Source organism: Amblyomma americanum, chromosome 3, assembly GCF_052857255.1.
Source record: "Amblyomma americanum isolate KBUSLIRL-KWMA chromosome 3, ASM5285725v1, whole genome shotgun sequence".
Taxonomy (NCBI): Eukaryota; Metazoa; Arthropoda; class Arachnida; order Ixodida; family Ixodidae; genus Amblyomma; species Amblyomma americanum.
In genome coordinates, this window is record NC_135499.1 from 32,027,459 (window position 1) to 32,051,153 (window position 23,695).

A 23,695-nucleotide genomic window follows, 5' to 3' on the forward strand; every position below is an offset into this window, starting at 1 on the left:
ATCAGGAGTATATGGCAAGATGGTATCCATCGTGGACGACGGCTCACGCCCATACAGCAGGAAGAAAGGGGTAAAACCGGTTGTTGACTGCGTGGCGTGTTGTACGCGTCCATCACGAAAGGAAGGACAGCATCCCACTTGGTCTGATCCACTGCGACGTATATCGTGACCATGTCTCCGAGAGTACGATTGAAGCGCTCGGTTAGCCCGTTAGTTTGGGGATGGTAGGCAGTGGTGGTCCGATGTACGATGCGACATTCGGTAAGCAGAGCTTCAATGACGTGGGAAAGGAAGACGCGGCCTCTGTCACTTAGGATCTCGCGCGGCGCGCCATGGCGAAGAACAAAATGATGCAGCAGGAACATCGCAACTTTGCGGGCAGAAGCAGCAGGAAGGGCGGCCTTCTCGGCATACCGGGTGAGGTGGTCGACGCCGGCGATAATCCAGCGGTTCCCAGAGACCGTACAGGGAAGCGGGCTATAAAGGTCAACGCAAACACGATCGAAGGGACGTGCCGGGCAAGGGAGTGGTTGCAATGGGCCGGTCACACGAGGAACGGAGGTCTTCCGCCGCTGACAGGCAATGCACGATTGGACTTATTTCCGAACATAGGCGTACATGCCACGCCAATAGTAGCGCTGAGAAAGTCTTTTGAATGTTTTCAGCACACCAGTGTGCGCACACTGAGGGTCGGTGTGGTAAGAGGCGCAAATTTGAGATCGTAAATGGTGGGGAATCACGAGAAGCCACAGCCGACCATCAGGCATGTAGTTGTGGCAGTATAGAATGCCGTCCCGGAGGGCAAAGTGCGGAGCTTGATGCCGTTATGTTCTTGAAGGCGCAACGTTTTGTGGCGAAAACACGGCATCTATTAGGGAAGCAAGCCACGGGTCTTTCCGCTCCTTCGCAGGCATATCAGCGATGGTAAAAGACGAAAGCACGGGATCTGTCGCCGAAGAGCAGGCAGCGTCGCTGGGAATGGGAGACCGAGACAAAGCATGGGCGTCCATATGCTTACGGCCGGAACGGTAGATGACGCGGATGTCAAACTCTTGAAGGCGAAGAGCCCATCGAGCGAGACGACGGATCTTTAATAGGCGATAACCAGGAGAGTGCATGGTGGTCTGTGACGACGTCAAGCCGGCGACCGTACAGATAGGGCCAGAATTTCGTTAGTGCCCATACAATAGCTAAATATTCCTTCTCCATGAAGGAATAGCTGGATTCAGCTTTGGTGAGCATGCGACTCGCATATGCAACTACGTATTCTTCAAACCCATTTTTTCGCTGAGCCAGGAAAGCTCCAAGGCCAATGCCACTCGCATCCATATGGACCTCGGTAGGTGCTGTTGTGTCATAGTGTCGAAGTATTGGCGGCGAAGTCAAAAGATGGTGCAGGGTAGTGAACGCTTCGTCGCACTCTGCCGACCAGCCAGACATGTCATTGTTTCCGCCAAGTAGCTTCGACAGTGGCGCAATGATCGACGCGAAATTGCGTACGAAGTACCGAAAATAGGAACACAAACCTATGAAGCTTCGAACTTGCTTGAGCGACATAGGATTAGGAAATCGCGCCACAGCACGGAACTTGGCCAGGTCAGGGAGAATGCCTTCCTTGGAGACGATGTGCCCCAAGATGATCAACTTCCGAGCGGCGAAGTGGCAGTTCTTGAGATTCAGCTGCAGGCCGGCGTCAGTCAGGCAAGTCAAAACCTGTCGTAAGCATGCGAGGTGCGTGGTGAAATCGGTGGAAAAGACAACAATGTCGTCCAAGTAGCAGAGGCATACCTGCCACTTGAACTTCCGCAAGATGTTATCCATCATCCTTTCGAATGTGGCAGGTGCGTTGCACAGACTGAACGGCATCACATTGACCTTGTAGAGGCCGACGGGTGTAACAAATGCTGTCTTTTCTCAATCAGGTGCAGCCATCGGTACTTGCCAGTAGCCAGAACGTAGGTCAAGAGAAGAAAAGTAATTGTCCTTGTGGGTAATTTTATTGAGGCGGCGGTAGTCGACACAAAATTCGGATTGAACCATCTTTCTTCTTTACAAGTACCACCGGCGAAGACCTAGGGCTGTGAGACGGACGGATGACACCACGGTGTAGCATGTCCTCAACTTGTTCACTAATCACGCGGCGCTCTGCTGCCGACACACGATATGGCCACTGTCGAAAAGGCGGGTGAGAACCGGTCTCTATGCGATGAGCGACGGTGAAAGTCCGGCCTAGAGGAGTGTGGGCGACGTCGAAAGCAAAGCAAAACGTGTGCAGAAGGGCTGAGAGCTGCATCCGGTGGGCGGAAGGAAGAGCGTTGTCGATGGCGGCTTGTAAAGCGACGTCGGGCAATCGATCAGGTGCCGAATCGGAATGAAGAGCGTTGATTGAGGAACAGCGGGAGGTAACGGGGGCATCCAGGTCAGAGAGAATGTAGGCAGCTTGAATTGAACCAGGAGATTCACCACGTAGCAGGGTAAGCGGGCAAGGAGATGGATTGTTGATAAGCATCTTCGTGAGACCTCCGTGAACATCGAGAACAGCAGACGGCAGCGGCAGGTTTTTGCGGTGGACAAAGGAAGACGACGGTGTAAATAAAACGGTGACGGCTGGCGTGGCAGGACACGAGAGGGATACAAGCGCTGAAGCCTCCGGAGCGATATGGACGTCTTCAGTAAACGGTGAGCTTCTGCGGACACACGAAATGGAGGTTGTCGGCCAGTTCGTCGTACAATGCAGAAAATTCTACCTCGGCGCAGGCGCAATCGATCACGGCGTTATTTTTTTACAGGAAGTCCCACCCGAGAATCACGTCGTGGGAACAAGACGGCAAGACCAAGAATTCAACACTGTACAAAATGTCAGCGATGACAACCCGCGCTGTGCATGTGGCCAAAGGTGCGATCCTCTCTTCGGTTGCAGTGCAAAGCGACAAACCAGAAAATGACGTCGTCACTTTCCGTAAGCGACGGCACAGTCTCTCATCAATCACCGACACAGCAGCACCCGTGTCGACAAGCGCGGACACAACAGACCGTCGACAGACACCACTAGAATGTTCGTGGGAGAACGATGAGGCCTTGAACTGTTCGAAGAGCACGCAGTTCTTGCCTCTGGAAATGCAGAACTTAGCTTCCCTCGTCAGCGGACGTAGGGCGACGGCACATAGGCGACAGTGAACGGCGACGTGGGGACGGGGATCGATGAGTCATATACGGACGCTGGTCGGTGGCGTATGCTTCCAGAGGTGGAGCAGCCCGAAGCAGCTGGGGTGAGTCGGCAGAAGGCGCAAACGCTGGAGAGGTGACCATGCGGCGACGACAGAGGCGAGCCACGTGGCTGGGGAAACCGCACAAAACCATATAGGACGATTGTCCGGTGTGTGCGCCAAGGGTTGTAATGTGGCGAAGAGAGAGGATGAAGCGGGGCCGTTGGTGGGACCGGTGCTGGACACAGGACAGGCTGACTGGGTGGAAACGCCACAGGCCGAGGCCACGCAGCCACGGCGGCGTACGTCAAGGGCGCCGCCACAGGAGTGGAGGGGCTATAACATGCCGCGGCTTCGACGTACGACAAAGGAGGGACGGAAGGAACTTCAGGTAGGGTAGGAAGAGCCTCGGCGACTTGTTCTCGGATGACGCGCTGAAGCGAAGGCACAAGAGGAGAGGCAGCGTCAGGACTCAGGTGGGCAAGAGAGAGCTGACGGGCAACTTCTTCGCGAACAAACTGCTTTATCTGGGGTAACAGTGGCGACTGGTCGGAGTCAGACGTCAAAGCCACCAGAGGCTCCGGGTGCGAGAGTGGAGAGCGAGTGAGAAGACGGCGCTTGCATAGTTCGTCGTAGCTCTGGCATTGGGCAAGGACGTCGACGACGGTTGCTGGATTTTTGGCCAGAAGCATCTGAAACGCGTCGTCGTCGATGCCCTTCAGGATGTGATCGATCTTGGTGCACTCCGGCATCGAAGAATACACACGCCTACACAGGTTCACCACATCCTCAATGTAGCTGGTGAAATTTTCACCAGGCAGCTGAGCCTGGGCACGTAGGCGTTGCTCGGCGCACAACTTGCGCACCGCAGGCCGGCCGAAGATGTCGGCGAAATTCTGCTTGAAGCCGGACCACGATGTGATGTCAGCCTCGTGGTTGCGGTACCACAGATTTGCAACGTCCGTAAAATGGAAGATGATGTTGTTCAGTTTGAGGGCATCGTCCCATTTGTTATGGGTGCTTACCTGCTCGTACGAGGCTAACCAATCCTCGACGTCATGGTCCCCGGTTCCACTGAATACAGCAGGATCGCGCTGGTGCAAAGCTCCAGCGCAGACGACAGTCGGCGTCAGTGCGGCAGAAGTGGGGCTGGAATCTTTTGGCGTGGTGATGACCGGAAGCGTACGACTTCGAAGCTGCAGGGCGTCAGCAAATCTGCACCTCCACCAAGTGAAAGGGGGTTTGTACACAAATAGGTCAGGGGAAAGAGTTCACGGTGGGCGACACAAAACAGCGAGCAGGACGGCGGGCAGCGCCGACAGCCAGTCCATCGGCGCTTGGTCAATGATCTGCCTATGCGGCACCAGGCGCAGACATCATGGTTCGCTACAATTACATTAACAGTCCGAAACCTCATTAAGAGGAAAACAGCAATTACAATATTCCACACAATCAAGCTTAATGGAAGAGAATTTCTTCAAAGATACCTCCAGAACGAACACCAATATAACACAAGGTACACAACTTACAACAAGGGTAAAATACAAACTAATTACGGCATGCAACACCAATTATTTGTTATACCAGATTTTTTCAATCGCCACCCTGCCATTACGACGTTAGTAAATCAATAATCTTCGTTAGCAGTCTTCAGAAAAAAGTTTAATGCATACTTGTTCTCACTTTAGGAGAAATTTGACTTCTTAAATAATGTCCGGTTGCTATGAATGGCTGCATTATATTTTTTAACCACCCAGTGCCGCTCTGTGTCAATGCCTGTATTATTTTTACCGTTGTTTTTCTGCTCTTCAGTGCATGTAACAGATTGTTTTTTTCTCACCCTATGCTGAAGTGCTGAGTGCATTGAGAGACTGACACTCCTCACGCATCCGCACCTTTTTGTCAGCCTCTTAGACAGACGTGTACTTTTTTTTTGTGCCTTGTCTACCTGAAATAAACATACATACATACATTCATTCATTCACTCATTCGTTAATATAGATTCGGAAGTTGTATTAAAAGACTTTATAAATCGTGAAGTGTGACTGTTAGGTGAGGTTCAATGTATATAGAACATATTGTCTTAAATTCGAGGACAGTGACAGAAACTGCCTCATATGAGACTGCCTCGTATGAGGTCTTTAGGTCCATTTTTCCAGTAGCAACACCACCCTGGACAACTATAGCAGCACCTCAGGAGAGCCTGCTTTAGGTCTCTTGGTCACATCGAAAGACTTGACACTTTTTAAGAACATTTTTTTTCTGTGGTCATAGGTTAGTCTCCTGGAGACACAGTGTTACCAGGGAGAATGAATTGAAAATATTTGTTATGTCAGTGTAGTTGTTTAAAAGTCCACGACAGTTCCAGTGAACTAGAAATGCCATGATTGTAGACTAGTTGGGGATAAGTTCTAGAAACTAGGTTTGAGGGTCTTCTGGACCTGTTATAGGGACTTTACCCTTTTTATGAGCTCAAGAGAGCTTTGCCGCCGCTGCAGCAGGGGCGAGGAAGGAGTTGTGTCAATCATCTCACGAGAGATGCTGGAGCACAGCGGCTTCGCTGCGGGTGTTTGCGTTTCAGACCTCCCCCGATGAGGGGGAGTCACGCGGGATCCCCACCCATGGACCGGCGCTCCCTGTTTTCAGGGTGGCAGAGCAGCCTTTGCTGTCCCTGTCTGGGGCATGGATGGCGCTGCCACCGGCTCGGTAGAAGCCGCCTCGGCAGGTGCTAGAGGCTGTGTGGTGCTACACCCCTACGCACCACATCAGCGAAGCTGGATTTCGATGTGAAGGAGAATGTGTTGGTGAGGGCAAATCGCCTTCTCGCTTCTCTAAATGAAATGTTTTCCTTGGTCTTTATGGTGATTATCTCCTTTTTCTTCTTCCAGGATGGACACGCCCTGGAGTATGCAGCATGGCCTCCTTCCCTGTTTGCGCAACGCAGGCCTGCGTCACATTCCTCAGAAACGTGATCCTTCAAAGCGCATTTTGCGCAAGTTTTGCGGCCACGGCAGCTCTGTGAGCCGTGGCCAAACCTTTGACAATTGATGCATCTTCGTGGGTTCGGAATATAGTGCCTGACATTTACATTTAGGTATGCTACCTCAATGGTTTCAGGTGATGTACTTGTTGAATGTTAGAACCAAGTGTTTTGTATCTATTTCTTTGTTGTCTTTTCGGATTTTGATTCTGTACACATCTGTGACATTTCTTTTTCAGTTACGTGTATGAAGTCATTTTCAGAGATGACGCCACGGACGGTGTAAAGTGATCGATGTGCTGTTATGAAGACCGGGATGTCCTCTATAGAAGCAATGTTTGAGAGTTTCGAGCACTGGAAGCACACGCGCAGTTCAAGGAGAAGCCAGGGCCGATACCGATATCTTGTAGCCAGGGCCCAAGGTATCGGTTTAGCATTTAGACACAAGGAATGGAGCTATTATTCTGGCTTGTCTTTCATCACTCTGGCTGTGGATAACATGAAACTTTGTGAATGTTTGTCTTTTTTTTGAGAAAAAATCTGCTGCTTCGTTCCGCCCTCTCTTGAGAGAGCGATCTGGTTTTGAAAGGGAGGGAGCCATAAAAAAATGTAGTTATTCGGTCATGGTGCCAGCCACCCACCACGGAGTCCAACAAGGGGACGGGACAGGAACTTGATAGGAAGTCCTGCCCACGCCAGCTGTACACCTCAACTACAACCAAATATGATGCAACTCAGGGTAGTTGGTCACACAAGGTTAACCCTCGCCGCCAGGAAAGAAGGAAAAACCAAGAAGTGAGTAGGAGATAGGAGAGTTGTGAGAAAGAGATAGGAAAGTGAAAGATGGAGGGGAAAACAGGAAAAGGCAACTGCCCGGTCGGGTCAGGCCGGAGGTGCCGTCTACAGGAAGCTGGGGCCAAAGTGGTGTGTTGCCTCCGCCGAGGGGCCTTAAGGGTCCAAACACTCGGCATCGACTCAACTACCAGGATCCCCTTTTCCCCGGACACGGCGATGCCACGCACGGCGAAGCCCGGGTGCTCGGGTCCGTGGTGATGCACTGTTCACCATCATCCCCCTGCAGGGATGTCCCTGCGGATGCTCGGGAACCAGTGGTGTTGCCACTCACCAACGCCTGCAAGCTGCAGACGCCCCCCCTGCGGGGAACGGGAGAGCAGAGTTTTGGTAAGACTGAAAGAGCTGTCGGGCAGGGCATGCAACCCAGCGGACCAATGGTTTTGTGGTGCCCTTCTGAGAAAATTTTTTAAAAGTGAATTTGATGGCAATTTTTGTCTTGTGCACTTTAGGGAGAGGGTTATGTACATTACGGAAATTGGAGGGCGGGCCATCCACTTGACTAGCCAATCATGTTAATAGTTTGACATGATTGGATGTTACCAAATGTGGGCCGGGCCTTTAGGTCTTTAAAACCAGGTCCCGGAGCCCAGGAAAAGCGTTCTGGGCTACGGTCAGCTGTAATGTGTGGAAAACCTGTTCCCCCTTCTGTTTCGACACGGCTGACCATCTCCATTGTCGTGCGTCAGGACAGCAACGGCTAGGCGAGGAGGGAAGTCTCCCTCATGGGGGAAGCGGAAGTAACGACGGGAGCGCCACCTTGAAGGTTACGCAAAATTCCACGGAGCCGGCGAGGGCCTCTTCAGCATCCGGCCAGTGTCACGAGTGGTTGCAGCCACACGCTCTTGTCACCTTCCGTGGCAGGCGCACGGAGATCCGTTGTGCCTTGCCGCTGTACTTCTGGTTCCAGGCAGCAAAGTAAGCGCAGCAAACACGCGCTCCCAGCACCTTCCCCAGCAAATGCTCAGGGATGGCTTTGCCTCAAGAATGTGGCGCGCAAGAGAAAACCTGGCCGCCATTGTCGGCGCATACAAACGTTAGCTGCCAATACCTCCGAAGTCACACCCCTGCCCCAGCCGGTAAGTCGGAAGCCCTTTTTACGTAGCCTTCTATTTCTGAGGAATGCCTTGTTAATGTTTTGTAGCCAGCTGGCGCGCTCTGTGTATTAATTGCAAGTGTAATAAATAGCATGTGAGTGTTCAGGCTTTGCCATCCCTCCCCTTTGTTCCCTCGAGCACGAACCCCTCCGCGGTTAGCGAGTGGAAACGCTGCATCCGCGGTGTGGGAGTGCGGGGGCGGAAGGCTGTCCCCCCGTAATTTCCACAAATGCATCTTTGGCTATGCCAAGTAGGGGCCTCCCCTAGTGTTACCCAGTTCCACCTTTTGTTGTTCAACCTTTGTGCTGTTTAAATTGTCTCTTGAGCATCAACTTGTGTGTAATGCAAATTTTTGTATATAAAACTTCAAGTCATACTCCCTGAATACCTGGATCTCGATTTGTCGCAAAACCGTCTCTGACGAGGCACCTATGGTGCGAAGAAAACCTTCAGTCAGTCAAGTCAACCAGCTGTCTCTGACGGGGCACCCCTGGTGCAAGGAAGATAAAGAACGAAGCAGAGACCTACAACTTTACTGATGCTGACCTGTGCTCCCGTGTCATCAAGGAAACGAGTTCCAGTGATTTTGTCACAAAAGTGGAATAAAAGACATGTCCGTCTGCCAGTACATTTACCACCATCAATAACCAATGACAGCATTTCCCAACCAGGAGCAAGGGCGGGTGCACTTGCAGGCAGAGCTGCCAAAGGTACAGTGGTACCAGCTGAGGGCAAGGTGTTACGCTGCGTGTCGGATGGCTAGAGCTCCGCGAGCACAAAGATGCCAGGGAGCGATGGCGGGACCGGAACCTCGACAGAGACATTGTGCTGCCTAGCAAGAACGTCCAGATGGCCCTCGATGCTCGCAAGCTGGGAAACTGTGGTAGTAGTTTAAGGCAGAGCGGTAACGGCGCTGAGGCTGGGGGCCCACGAGTAGTCCGCAACTCGGTCATCAAGTTCGGCGAGCTTTTCCACTGGCACATCACCTGCAACCGTGAGGATGAGGACCATGTTCTGTGGGAAACACTGGAGGAACAACTCGCACAGAAAGTAGCTGGCCCTGCTGGGCTGCAGGGGCTCGAAACAGCTGGTGCATGTGGCGGAGGAGCTGTGAAGGACTGCTGTCAGTAAGCCCTGTAGCGATGCGGAGCTGCTGGAGTCTGCTGCGCTCAGAGTTTGACTTGCAGGCATTGATGGCCACCTTCAACATGTCGGAGGGTGGGCAAGATGATGATATCCCCTAATTCCTTGGCGACGTCAGGAGGCAGGGAGGACACAAGATGGAGGATCATTTGTTTGCTTTCGTATTTTGTGTCTGTATCCTTTTAGAGAGTGAAAAAAATGCTGATGCTGACACCTGAAAATGAGGCCCACATATTGCAGGTTACACTGCTCAGGATTTGAAGGAAGAAAACAAACTGTCATACACATGACAGAGAAGGCAGGGTGCCCACCTTTAGCCTGACCTCAGTCAAGCACCATGGCTGAGGGCATCGAGAGCATTAGTCTTGCACTCAATACCTCTCCTCAAGCAACAGTAACAGGCCATCAATACGGCTATGACACCAGGAAATTGAACACCTGCCTTCACCACTGCCATTTATTCCCTCAGTTCTCGCACCCCTCTAAGGGTAACAACTATTGGCAGAGTAAACAAAACATGACTTGACTGTTCGGACACCGCTGCCATGACAATGCGAAACAAGAAACCACAGTTTTGGCTCAGAGAACAACACGCTTGCTTGCAGACACACAGAAATGTGACGAAAACATAAAAGACTGCAAAAAGGAGTAGCAGCATCTGTTCATTGGCATTGCACACACACAAGCGTGGGGTTTGGCCTCTGTGCAGCAGCAGCGGCGTTCACAGGGCAATGAGTATAGCCACCAGCATCCTTTCCACTCTGATGCTGCAGCTGAGGAGTAGCAGCAATAATGAGAGGCAGCAGCCAGGCATAGGAAGGGGCAGGCCTTTGTTGAGGATGCAAGCAGGTGGTGCATTCAGACTTGGGACCAGACAGAGACTCGCTTGTCTCGGTCACAGCTGGCAATGTAGTCTCCACTGGCACTCCACGAGCATGCAATGATGGGTGAGCTGAAAGGAAACAACAGTGCAAGCCCTCCAGCAGCAGCAGCCACGGGGATCATAGCTAGCACTATATTTACAGTTACCTGTAACTCTTTTTTTAGTCCTAGAGCAGGGGTTCTCACTCAATCTTTTCAGCCTCAAAGAACACCAACAGCGTCCCAAAAGTGCTCTGGAAACCTGCACGTCTTGGTTTTTGTCCCTTCTTACCTAACATGGTAGACTAGCAAACAGACTAGCAGTGTGATCTGTCTCCAAGTAAAGGAGTAAAAGGAAAAGTAAGGGTTAAAGATACAATCAGGGCCACTCCGTCCAATTATCGTTCTATTAAAAAATGATTCCCCAGCCCTCTCTCTGGGTATGTACATGTATGTATGGCAGCAAAAAGCCAATTTACAGCTGAGAAAATTGAATTTAAAATTTTTCCCCCCTCTCAGTTGAAACTCATGACATCTCCACCAAGAATGACTAGTTGCTGCCTTTTTGAAGTAAACAGCGGAGTAGCATAGCCTCGGTGTGTGCTGTGAAAATTTGGTGTCGATGCATGCCGTTTCCTGGTGAAACCGGCTGGTGTTTGCTCTCGGTCGTTTCCAGCTTACAAAAGCCGTGTTTCTCTGTTCAGAACGCAGTATGCTGTCGAGACAGGCCAACTTCAATTTATCCTCACTGTTCCTTTAATACACGCATGAATTTAGGTGCCTGGGCAACCAAGAAGGTACTGTAAGGAACCAGCTTGAGGATGCCTGTTGCAGAAAAATTTGGCCAAGCCATGCCGAAAAATGCTTCACTGCGACATGATCTCTTTCCAAGGTGGAATGCTTTTTAGAGCAACAAATAAAGAGGACACTGCGGGAGGCATTGGCGCTGAAGTCTGGATTGACTAGACAATTGTTTATAGGGAAGTTTCCTATCCCTGGCAACACCCCAAAACAATTAACGCATCATTTTCATTTTTTTCCTTTTCGTTTATATCTTGCGCATTCCGCCTTGAAAACATGAACCAAGTAGCCCACAAACAATTTCTGCAGACATAATATCTATACGGAGGCTGCAGGCTCCAGTCAAGTCGCTTGCTCTAATAATAATAATAATGAGTACCAAGGAGCAATGCTGGCTTCCTTGACCTTTACACGTGGTATTGTCAGGCGGTTACAAAAGCCAACCATTTGAACTTAGCTCTGATCTCATAGGTATAGAAGAGTACCAGGATGCACAGACTCTCTGTGAGCACTTAGCAGTGCTCCTTTGTCAGCAAGCCACAGTTCAATGCACCAGGTTCTCAATGTGATCCGGTCACATTGAACAGACCGGTGCAATGAGAGCTTTGCCTGCAAAAGTCCTCAGCAAAAACATTCCACCAGCCGGCACGAGGGCTCACCTCATCTCCTTAAGCTTCTTCTCCAGCTTGGCTGTCTGTGTGTTCCAAATGAAAAGTGTGCCATCGTGGGAGCCCACTGCCACATAGCTGGAGTCTGGGCTGAACTTGGCCCTGGTCCAGTCACATGCCACCTTGAAGTTGTCATCCCTACAATGAGCACGAGTCACCATCGGCAGTGTTAGAGGTCCAAGTTAGGGGCCAGGTTCTTTTTCTAAATACAGCTGTCTCAAGAGGCGTAGGCTAAACAAGTGCACAACTCACAGGGACTGAACCTTCATCAGCTTCAAGCCGTAAAACTGGAGAAAAATTTCAGGATAACTCAAGTACAGTCGAATCCATTTAAAACAAATATGAATATCGCATGCCATTTGTTTGTTATAGCTCGTTAATTCGAACCCCGTTAATTCAGAAATTGGGATGATCCGAACTAACGGCTCCCAGTTGTCGCCCATGTAAGTCTATGGCATCAGAAGCTCACTAATTCAAACGCTACAAGTTCCGCTCACGTTAACTGAAATGGGTTCCCGAAGAGAGGTAGCATCCAGGTATGACCAGCACGGGAAGAAATCATCGAAATTGCTTTATTCAAAATCTGTATTCCATTCCGCATAGTCACTTGCGTACCTCTGACGTGCGTGCAACGGCAAGCATGACAATGAATGGATGGCCCAATACCCAAAAACCTTCTGACCGTTTAGTTTCAGTTTTACTTTTCTGAGTCCGCGGTGACGGTGGCTCAGCCAGCCAGCATCAGCCAGGCAACCTAACCCAGCTGAGCACTGTTTCGGACACCGATTGAAGCATCGCTGGTGTTTTCTCCTTCCCCCTACCCCATTTCTTATTCTAGTTACTTCAGTACCCTTTCCTTGGCTTGCGTCCACATAGTGTTGTTCTTAGAGGGCACCTGCAATCACTGGTGAAGGTGGTGGTACAGGACCACGAAACAAAAATGGAGATAACATGCCTTGCTCCGAAAATTTTTGCATACAGCAACTTTGACGTGCTGCATTCACTTTTGTCATCATTCTGCCAGCCTACTACAGTAGCCGACGGGTAATTCGGACTCCAATAATTCGGACTTGCAGGATATTTCGGACCTCGATGAGGCACCGTCAGTTGTCCCATAGAAGCGCATACATATTCGCAATGGATATTTCGGACTTCAAAAGTCTGAAGGTTCGATTTTTCGGACTTATTTCAGTCACTTGCGGGCCAAAATAGGCCATCTTATCGGCTTTTCGCCGGTGCAAAAGACGCCATCTTGTATTGAGGTGAATTTACGCTGGAGTTGGATTGGCTTGACATACTTTCGGTACCTCACTGTTGCCAGTAGAGGTCCCTGCGATCCCTGACACTTCGAGGTGGCAGCCGGATTGTCATCGCCGTCAACTTGCTTTTGTAGCCCACGTTGTCGCGGGCAGTTATTGCTTGTTCCATACGTGTTGAAAATTGGTTGTTGGGGGAAGGGAATTGTGCAGGAGCTATCTCACATCTCGGCGGGAAGGGATAAAGGAGGGACTGAGAGAAGAAAGGAAGAAAGAGGTGCCGTAATGGAGGGCTCCGGAATAATTTTGACCACCTGGGGATCTTTAATGTGCAATGACTCGGCGCCTTAATGTAATATATTCATTGAACGCAATATTCCAGGTGTTTCAGGGGAGGTGATCTTAATTTTTTAAGAATATGGTTTTTCAGGTAAAGAGAAACTTTTTGCGGCATACTCATACCAGTGTTGGCGGACATCAAAAAAAAAAAAACAGGCGAATCATGTTAATTAGTAAAGTGGTTAACTAATTTTTAATAGTGAACTTTTTAACTGTTACCGACAGGCACCTGACTGCAATTAGAGACTGTAGCAGGCTGTTGGTAACAGCCTTATCAGCTATTAAATTTCCAAAACGCGATTACCCTCGCTACTGTGCCTCAACTAACTTTGGCTACATCTTGCCAAAATGCATGCACTTTCGAGAAGCATGCAGGCCAAGCAACCCCTCCAGTGCACAGCACATGGGTGCCTTAGCGTTTTTCTCCATAAAAACGCAGCCGCCACAATCGGGTTCGAACCCGGGAACTCCGGATCAGTAGTCGAGCACCTTAACCACTGAGCCACCGCGACAAGTCTCATACGTTCGCCATTCACCGTTTCGTCACTTGGGTTTCTCTGACCGCGTCGATTGAGTGGCGCTGTCTTCACTAAGTTACATCCGTTTGCCGTTTTGTTATTGCGTAAGGCGGTTCCGCTGCTTTGAACGAAAAGTGCCTTATCTTTACGTGTGTTTGACGAGCGGTGTGGTGCACACTGGGGTTGTGGACAACATGGCCCCGCCGGGTCCGTCAAAGAAGCGTGGGAAGTATTTCAACTAAATGCGGTGACCTTGCTGTCTAGCGTGTACAGTGAAAGCACAACTTTGGTGCAAATACAGGCGCACCTCGTCGCCAGCAAGAAAAATGTTTCCGCAAGGTAACATCAGTGACATTTTTCAGCCAATTTCATCTCAATAAGTAATTTTTTTATAGCGGCGACTGTATTATCATTCTGCGCGCACTGATGCTGCATGTGGACGCGACAGCGGCAGTGTTTTCAAGCACAGAAAACATTCGATGCCTTCAATGTTTACTCTTAGTAAAAGCCACATTTTTGCTCAAATAAAAGGCAGGGACAATTGGTGAGTTTATCACAAACGCAATGCAAAACAAAGTGCCCTTGTGGGATGTAGCTATCGCCACGGCTGTCATGGCATCATCTCATATCGCGATAAAGGTTATCGCAATGTCTGCTCGTGGCTTGTCGCACTCGCCATGCCTTGCTATGCATGTGCCGGCAGCTCACAAAATTTATTTAACCTCGTGCGACTTACCATGTACAGTTGATTTTTGTTTTGAGGCTGCCAGTGAGCACCTCGTAATAAAGCTTCCTGTTCCCTGGCCAGCGTCTAGTCACAACAATGGCGAACAATGAAATCAAGCTGTGTGAGGTACAACCGCCCATTTTGAGAATACACTAATATTGCGAGCTAGGTGAACATGCCTTTTTGGTTTGTAATTAAGGGTGTGCGAATATTGAAATTTTTGAATACGAATATGAAGGAAAAATGGCTTCGAATATCGAATCAAATATCTGGTCAGCACAAAAATTTCAGAAAAGATAAACAAGCAACACTGTTGCTATTTTTTTCAAAATAGAGTATGGCCTTTGCAATTGAAATAAACAAAACTAGACTGCCTGTGCACCGTATAAAAAAAGAAACATGATGTGAGCAGAAATGTATGCGACTTAATTGAACAACCTAACGGTATCCAATCTTTTAATAAACTGCACATCTCCAACCAAAAATTTTAACTTCAACCCAACGTTTCGAAGCCGACTCCTTCATCAGGGGTGAATGAGGGCAGTAGCTAGCGTCTTCTAAGTATGGAAGAGTAAGTATGGGAGAGTTTCGGCGTGCTGGAAGACATCGCGAACGTAAGCGAGATGGGAATGCACATTGACGCCGGGATGGCAAGACTGTTTCTAAAAAAGAAAAAGAAATGACGAGCGATGTGTCAATTAGTGTCTGAAAGCGGCACAATGCTGAGATTGGACTAGTGGCGAATGCGCGGGCCGACAGTTTCCATTGCCACGGGCGAGTGGCGAAGCTCAGAAACCAAAACTACGCGGCCAGGTTATTTTTTTGACCTAGTGACAGGGGCCCTCCGAACGTTGTCACGCTTGCCGTTACGCCCACTTAAGAGGTGCATGGGTTACAGTGCACCATGCAATAGGCGAAATATTTACAGGATTGCTTGCCCTGTTGTGACACCTCGACTCGCCCCTCCGGGAGCCTCACGCGAAATTCCTCTAGTAGGCTTTCCCGCATAGCGTAGTTGACCAAAACAAACTTTTTTTTTACCATGCTGAAAATAGCTGCACATTTAGCTAAGCGCACTGACGGAATTTTGACCGGTAATTTTCCAACATCATACATAGAGTTTGTTCTTCGACCCTAACTCACCAATGGCCAAACATTCAGAACCACCAGCAGCACGAAGCCCTTCCGAATGAACAAGGAGGGTGAAAAAAAATGGCCACAAATAGCTGGTGCACTGGGTGAAGTTTAGTTCATCTTCAAAGCTACAACCCTATGAAAGTTGAATAAAGGCGCACACGTCTGACGCGGAAAGCAGTCCACGCAATTTCAACAAGTGAACAAGTTCATGAAGCGGTTAGCAGAAACTAAGGCAGTGTGAAAACCAATGTAGGTCGATGGAACAAATATGTCCCACTTTTTTAACTGAACAATTCATATTATAATTGTGATATTTGTTGGAAGCCATTTCTGTGAACCTCATCTGCACGCACAATAAAAAAATTTTCATCACTTTTGCAAAAGATACATGCTGTCTCACAAAGGGTTAACCGCCAAATTCAATCCAGAAAAACACATCAAAATCACCAAACTTTTTGGCGATTTTTGAAGAAAATGCTGCTGTCGAGCTTAAAACAAGCGCTAAAGGATCGAAATGCTTGGACTGAATTTTATGGCCACACCCTTTCTATCGAGCAGGCGTCGCACAATGCCCGCACAACTACCACCCAATAGTATTGAACATTGCAGCCAATGCAATTTGACTGTAACTAGTCCTTGGCGGTGGGCGCAGCGCAATGCTGGGCCGGACAAGAGTGGTTCGGCACTGGCAACGTCGGTAGTATAGCTCGTGGTTGGTGGTTTAAGGTTGGCAGACACCCTCAACGTCCGCAGCGCCACCAGTGTTGCTCGCTAACAACAGTGATCCACTTCAAGTGCACGGAAAGCTTAGCGTTGCAATCACATGCGCAACGACTGTCATTATCCGACACATTTTTAGCCAACATTGAACTCGCGTGCTGATGCCCTATTTGTCGGCCGCACCACACGTAAAGGCAAGCGACTGAGTGGCGCGTTGCAGCAAAAATTTCCAACTTGTTGGAACCTCGCCGCTCACTGCCGCGACGACTCAAAAACAGGTGTCTGCACGGTGGCGGCAGGATTCGTTAGGGTTTTCGCTTGCATGTGAAACAGGCTTAAGGCAACAGCTCATGAGGGAAGGGGGTCTTAGATGAAAATCTTTATTAATAAAGCCAAAATTATGAAATCTTTAGAGAACATGCATTATTGAGTGCTTACTCTAAACATTTATTTTTTTGCGAAACAAGTCCTAGTGCACTAATATAATACCCAATGAAAGTTTTTTTGCTGACAGCTTTTAATTCTGCCGCAGGACACTTGCTGAAATTTACATCTTTGCTGATGAAATACAATGGTGCAAGAAAACAAGGACCAAAACACATATACTAGACAGGGCAAGCGCTTTGTCTATCAGCTATGTCTCATCCCCAACTAACTCAAATCGAAGTCTTGCTGGTGCATACTATTGGTTGCACTTTGGTTCAAGGAATGTAATAAGAGCTAGATTACTACCCTGCCTATCACAGCATATAACTTGGGCTGCAGGATTTTGAAGCTGCCACTTCCGAAATGGGATAAAAACTTCCCAAGTCCTGGTTCTTTATCATGGATTTCTTTACTAATAAAGGAAAAAAATGTATAATCACCCATGGAAGGTCAAATGAGGCCATAGTTTCACTTTACTACACCTATGTATTTACTATATGCAAGTTCACTGTAGCGGGGTTCAACTGTACTGTTAATGGTACAGATTCCAACAGGCATAAAGGGGTCATGACATGGTCTACCAGCAAATTGTGCTTTTACGTTGAAGCTACTAGCCACGACGTTATTCTACGTATTTAAAAAAGAAGTAGGGCTCTATGCGCGCATTTAAGCTAGAAGTTATCGGCTCTAAGCCCCTCCCCCAGGCAGCGGCGGTCATTTCGAAACAGCCTGAGTGACGTCACAGACTGGCAGCGTCGTCTGCTGCAAAACTGTGTGCACACGCCTACTCGAGTCCGGTCATGGCACACTGTGGTGAAGTCGCCAAGACTGGGCAGAAGCTGCACAGAAAACGGAAGGACACAGGTCTTTATTGCCTCTGTCCCCTTCCAACTTCCTCCCTTCGCCCCACCGCACCTCAAGCCTGAACAAAGAACAACTCGCTCCCCTGTGCTCATTACCCGCAGTTCAATTGTTCAGTCCCGAGCAAGCATGTGACTGTCAGTCTAAGTCGTCAGGAACCGCGAGAGTGCTAGTGTTGCCCAATTTCCGCACGGTTCAGGACAACTTTAAAAAAAAATAGTTATTAATTATTTGCTTGCTGCACCATATGAGCTCATATTTTGTCCAGTTGTTCTGAGGTGCATAGCGAACAACTTGCAATAAACATCTTGAGCCTGAAAAATGGTGCTATGGCCGCTTAAAGCAGATACGTAATTGGTCTGAAACTGCCAAAACTTATATGAACAAGAAAATGCTTGTCTTGTTATCAACAATTCAAAAACACCCTATTTTTCCAACATCTGCATTTGCTAAACAGAACTCACCTTTTCCTCATTAAACAGCATTTGAATACTAGTCCCATAAGATCCAACAAATGGTCTGTTTTTAAAACCGATTGCCTCTTTCTGCTTAAAAGCGGGTAACATAGGCAAATTCAGGCTAATGCTTGCAGAGCTTAGAAAAGTGAACAGTAACCGCAAAATTTTGACACATTATTCACCTAGTGCTGCCAATGAATCAAATTGTCTTGTTTGGTACAAAATTTCATATTAAACCTTGAATAATTTTTTTTTGCCTTGAACAAAGCTGTCACATGGGATCAGAAACATCACATTTCTTTCCTTATCAGGGTGGCTGACATCAACCTATCAATTTCAGTGTCGGCCATCTTTTTAACGAATTCCAACACAAGACAATAAAACAAGTAGTACTATGAGGGACAGAAGTTCCCAGGATGAGCCACTGCTGGCTCAAATGCATCACTGAATCACACCCAGTGGTCTCAGAATGGCGCGCCCATTTGATGTGCCAAGGGTGCTCATCTGGAAGCTTCTGCTCTTGGGCTTGGTTGCAAGAACCAGCCCACACAATGAGTTGACAAGCTGGCGCACTTGTCACGTATGCCACCACTCTGTAGGGCGTCGGCAAGCTGCATTTTTTTTAAACTTTATTTGCAGCTTGTTGCTGTGGGCTGCTGGAGCACTGCTAAATGCACCAAGCTAAAGGATTGAAACACCGTTCCTGGGACATTCTTGGACGACGCTCCTTCTGGCAGGAATGGACACTGCAATGAAGGAAAATACCACTGCCAGCGATTTTTTGTGAGTGTGCTCGCATCCTGGGCACTTGTGTCCCTGACAGTACATGTATAGTATTGAAGCATTACGACACGAAAACCTCCAACCCAGATGTGCAGTAGGAACCAAGGCACAGTGAGTACGCACTGGAAGCCGACGAGGACCTGGTTCATGCGCACGTCGAGGAGCTTGACGCTGTCGTCCCGCACACAGCACAGCAGTTGGCAGCGGTCGGCCGACAAGTCCAGTGAGCTAATCAGGCCACCAAGCACGATTTCGTTTGCGCTGCTTTCACAGCGGGAGTCCCAGAAACGGATGCGCTTGTCGAAGTGACCGCTGATGATTGTTGTACCCGCACCATCACTCGCCACCAGGTCGTTGCAGGACGAGCCAGCAAAGATTGTTCGGATGCCTGCACTCGAGAGACGAAATGTAACCGACTTGCACAGCCCAAAACTTGGGACAGTTCACACTCTTGTGTGACAAAACAAAAAACTCATGAAAGGAAGAGACATCACAGCTCAGCGGCCAATCACAGGTTATAGAAGAAAAAACACCATCCTCCCAAACAGACAGAATGAGGGACATGCCCACTCACAGCTTTCTAGCTCGACAGAGAATTCATGCATGGCGGCAGGGGGTCACACTGACCTGCTGACCTGTGGGGTCTTTTCTAATGCTTTGTTGCCTCCTGTTCCCACCTATACAGCCGATTCCGGGTATATCACACTTGACCGTTACCGCAAAATAGTATATATCAATAATTTGATACACCGTCGAATTCGCCTATACTGAACTCGTAAAAAAACACCGGACACCTAGACATCATGAAGTTCTCAATTCCCCAACATCGCCCCCAGTGAGGCGTGTGCATTCGTGAGCTCCATGTAACGAATATGTTGCAGCGGTTGAACTTGATATAACAAACTCGCTACGCATTAACTAGTAGTGCGTTAGCAGCAATTTGGACGATTTGCGTGAAAACTTCATGACAATAAAACATGAATTGCCATGAGAGGAATGTCTACGATTGCAACGAGTGATCGCAGTTGGCAAAACGTGGCGTGCTCCAGCCGATCAGCGCCTCTCTGCGCCAAGCTCAATGATTTCCATAGGTTTCGCTTTCCTAGAATTACGCCAAGTAGCCCTGCAATATCTCATGTCCGAAAGCGCCACAAAACCATAGGACGTAGCAAGGAAGGCAGATGAGCAGTGCACACCCATCGCTACCACTCGGCTGAGAGTGCAATTCAGGCGCAGAGAGCAGACACACAGTGGAAGTGAGGACAGCAGAGAGCACCAGCAACGCGAGGCAAATTTTTGTTTTTTCATGGGAAATGAGCATGCGGGAAGAGACAGCTGCTTCAGGCTCCTCCACCTCCCCTACTCTGCCGACTCCGCGCAAAGCTGCATTCGTGTCATCAACACGATTGCAATATGTCGCCCCATTTTTACGGCTTCGAGTAACCACAGTTCACTGTGAACATTTGTTAGACCATTTTATTTTGGCTTCCTTTCTGCAGTCTTTCGAATTTTCACACGAAAACTGGACATAACAAAAACCTGCATGCAACGAAAAATTGTGGACTTTTCTCGCTTTCGTTATATCCAGGTTTAACTTAACTAGTAATTACATATAAGCAGCAAGATTAAATTTAAGAACATGCAAACACATTAAGATGGAAAAATTTATTTTACGATAGCCACTTACTGCGCGCAGATTTCCGAGCGAAACAGTTGTGAATTTTTTTCAGTTTCTTCATCTTCATTGCCTCGGAGAGAATACATTTTTCAATTTCATCGATGGACTCCAAACAGCTCAGACCGCATCTGTAAGGCCGCTCCCTCTTTTGCGGCCTCGTTAGCTTTATTTAAATTTTATTCGCTTGAGGTCGTTGTACTGCTCCAGACTTCACAGAACTTTCTCGAAGCCGCTGCCCACACGGCCCGCGCAAGCATACTCAAAAGAGCGGCACGTGCCGAAGTTAGCGGTGCTGCTATGACGGGAGAGTCCTTCTTGCACAAGGAAAGCGGAGCCGTCGCTGGCACTACGGAAACACACAATGCGTAACAAAAAGTGGCTGATGACAATTGTCTCAGCGGACCTGTTGCCTCCTTCCAAACAGCTTGTCGGTGTTTTTTGGTTATAACCGGAAATTACATGGCCTAGTCACCCTAGTGGTAAGTGACTGCCGTTAGGAGAAGTGCTGCTTGCTGGCAGGCTGTTCAATTCATCCAATGCTCTAATGAACGGGAGTTCAATAAATGAGAACAGTAGCGCTATACTTTTGCATGAGATTTTCAGGGGATGCTTTCACTCATCGATAAATTCGGGTTTGATACATTCGGCCCACCCAGGTGAGGAGGTCTTTTCGGATTAGACCTCGGTTGTAAGTTCAGCTCTGCCCTGCTGCTGCTTTTCCACAGTGTATGCATTTGTTTAAGGACTGCGCTTGTGGAAGGGCTGCTCCCCCAACTCAGCAATTAATGATTTGAAAAAAGGTGGCAATGAGCATTTGTGCTTCATGTGTGTATAATTTTCTTTGCAAAGCACATTCTGTACTGGTGATCTGTCAGACAGTGATAGCTTCCTGCGAAGCACAATATGAGGATGCTGATGAAACGTCGTTTTGTTCACACTCTGCCTAGAAGTTGCCATTATGCTGCTATGTCTCAGCACTGCTGAACTTGCCTTGTGTAAGAAGGGAGTAATTACTCATTGGCATCCACCGAAGCACAGCCATTTGGCTACAAAGGAAAGCTATACAGCTTTCCTACACAGTTGCACAGCTATTGGCTGCGCTCAGGTGGATGCCAATGAGTAATTACTCCCTTATTACAAAAATACTCCACCTTAGGGGTTCCCTTTAAATACTGTATTTACAGGAATGTAAGCCGACTCTCCCCCCACATCACATTTCAGAAGAAAAAAAAAATTGGCCTTTAATTATAAAACACGATAGCATTATCCTGCAGCCACCTCTTATCACCAGCCGCTATCAGCTGCCGGGGGCACGGGTATGCCCATGGGCACATTCCAAAATGAAAATGTGTTAGTCACTGGACTAGTCGGCCACACTTGCGCCATCGTCCTCACTAGCACAGCTGTCGTGATCACTGCTGAGGTCCCACAGCACGTCATTCTAACATCACCGTGCTGCAAAATCTCGCACTTCGCAAACAGCCACATTATGACAGCGCCTGGAACACCTGAAAATTTTGCCTCACTGCAGCTGCCACACCTGTGTCACCCATTGCAAACGACGAACTTGTGGCCTGGCGCGCAGCTGTTAGTTTCTTTCGGCATGAAAAATGACAGCCATCTTGAATGTAGCCGTGAATATGCGCTGGTCGCTTACCGGACCCGGAGCACAAATGACGACTGACAAAGCACTACATTAAAACTTGTGAAACACGGCCGGCAGTATAGTCGCACCACAGGCGAACAGAAACTAGGCGTGAGCAGCGTCGGCTCTCCCGTTGGCTACCGACTTCTCCCTGGCGTTGCTACCATTCCTAGTAGCGGTGCCGCCGCGATTGGAACAGTGGCTCTTCTAACACTATCGATGCTCTCGAGCGCTGAGTGCACAGTAGAAAGTAAAAAAAAACAAACTTGGAGGACGCTTATTAAGAGTAAAAAGCGAATGCATTATCGAGCCGCTGCCGCTTGTCAGCAGCCACAATCTGCAGCCCCATGTGGGGAGTGGGCTGGTGACGATTTGCTGCTTATCGACAGCCACCACTGGCCATCGCGAGCGGGGAGGGGACGCCGGTTCTGCGCGTTGACATAGCAGCTGCTCAAGGCCACCACTAAAAGCGATGTGACGGAGCAGCGCAGCAGAAATGCAACCACGCGGTAGCATGCCTGATATCTCATTTGTCTCGCCTTCATTTATGGTGTCATGTTTTGGTTTCAATTGTAAGTTGGCCCCCCCACACTTCGGATTTTCAAATTTTGAAAAATGGGCCGCCTTACAATCGTGTAAATAGGCATATGCCCAACACTGTTCCCACTTCCAAGTTATTGATCAATTCACTCTCCCCCTACCATAAGCCTACCATTCCGGTTAGCCCAATTGGTAGAGTGACTGCTCCGGTGAGGCGGTGGTCCAAGGTTCAAGCCCTGAACCAGGATGAATTTTTCTTTAACAGTGAAGTCACTGAGAAAACTGTACAGCTTTCCTTTGTAGCCGTATGGCTGCGCTTGGGTGAATGCCAATGAGTAATTACTCCGTCATTACAAATCTACTCCACCGTGGGCGTTTCCTCCAAATATTTGACCAACTTGCCTTATGTGCTAGGACTTCACACCAGAATGTAAAAATCATGAGGGGAGACTTTATCTCCACCTTAAGGGTATGACGCCTTAATAGCTCCCTTTAGTGGTATGGCATCCTCTTTTTGTATAACTTCGCAGATACAGATGCTGCTCTTTCTCTCACCATCACATAACACTTAACCTACCCTTAAAGGTGCACTAAAGAGGAATCTGAACTCGTTTTTTTTTACCGCGGGAACTCTATCTGCGTGTTGTGGACATTCTTAGAAGCTTGGAATTATTGTCCTGTGCGGCCAATTGCCCTAATTAAATTGGATTAAACGTCCCGGCTCCCGCCTTTTTTTGAACTCAACACGGTAGGTAGGCGGAGTCAGTTAGTTAGTCAGTTATATTGATTTTAATGGCACAAAAGCCACTGAGGCTATGATGCGCCAAACACACGGTTAGAGCTTTTGTTAAAGGTTACGCTTTTTATATTTAAAGATTGTTTAAAACATTGGCTTCTCTGAGAAACTTAGAAATGCTTGAAAAAGCAACCAGTGCTTGATCTCCCAAAAGAAACATGGGGTGTAGTGGGATGTATTCATTGCAGAATGTTGTGAAATAT

The 23,695-nt window shown here is 48.5% G+C and overlaps 1 protein-coding gene across 3 annotated transcripts in view; it reads right to left on the reverse strand.

The window, feature by feature from the left end:
* Positions 1-9,717: 9,717 nt before the first annotated feature.
* Positions 9,718-23,695, reverse strand: part of Atg16 (Autophagy-related 16) — a 187,409-nt gene continuing 173,431 nt past the window's right edge. For 2 of the 3 annotated variants that reach the window (XM_077657219.1, XM_077657221.1), the window contains 3 exons: positions 18,957-19,221; positions 11,600-11,746; positions 9,718-10,230 (listed from right to left, as the gene is read on the reverse strand). In XM_077657219.1, coding sequence (XP_077513345.1) covers positions 10,137-10,230; positions 11,600-11,746; positions 18,957-19,221 — 506 coding nt within the window. In that variant the 3' untranslated portion in view covers positions 9,718-10,136. Of the gene's footprint in view, positions 10,231-11,599; positions 11,747-16,515; positions 17,571-18,956; positions 19,222-23,695 lie in introns of those variants that run through there. The other variant, XM_077657220.1, reaches the window with a different exon arrangement.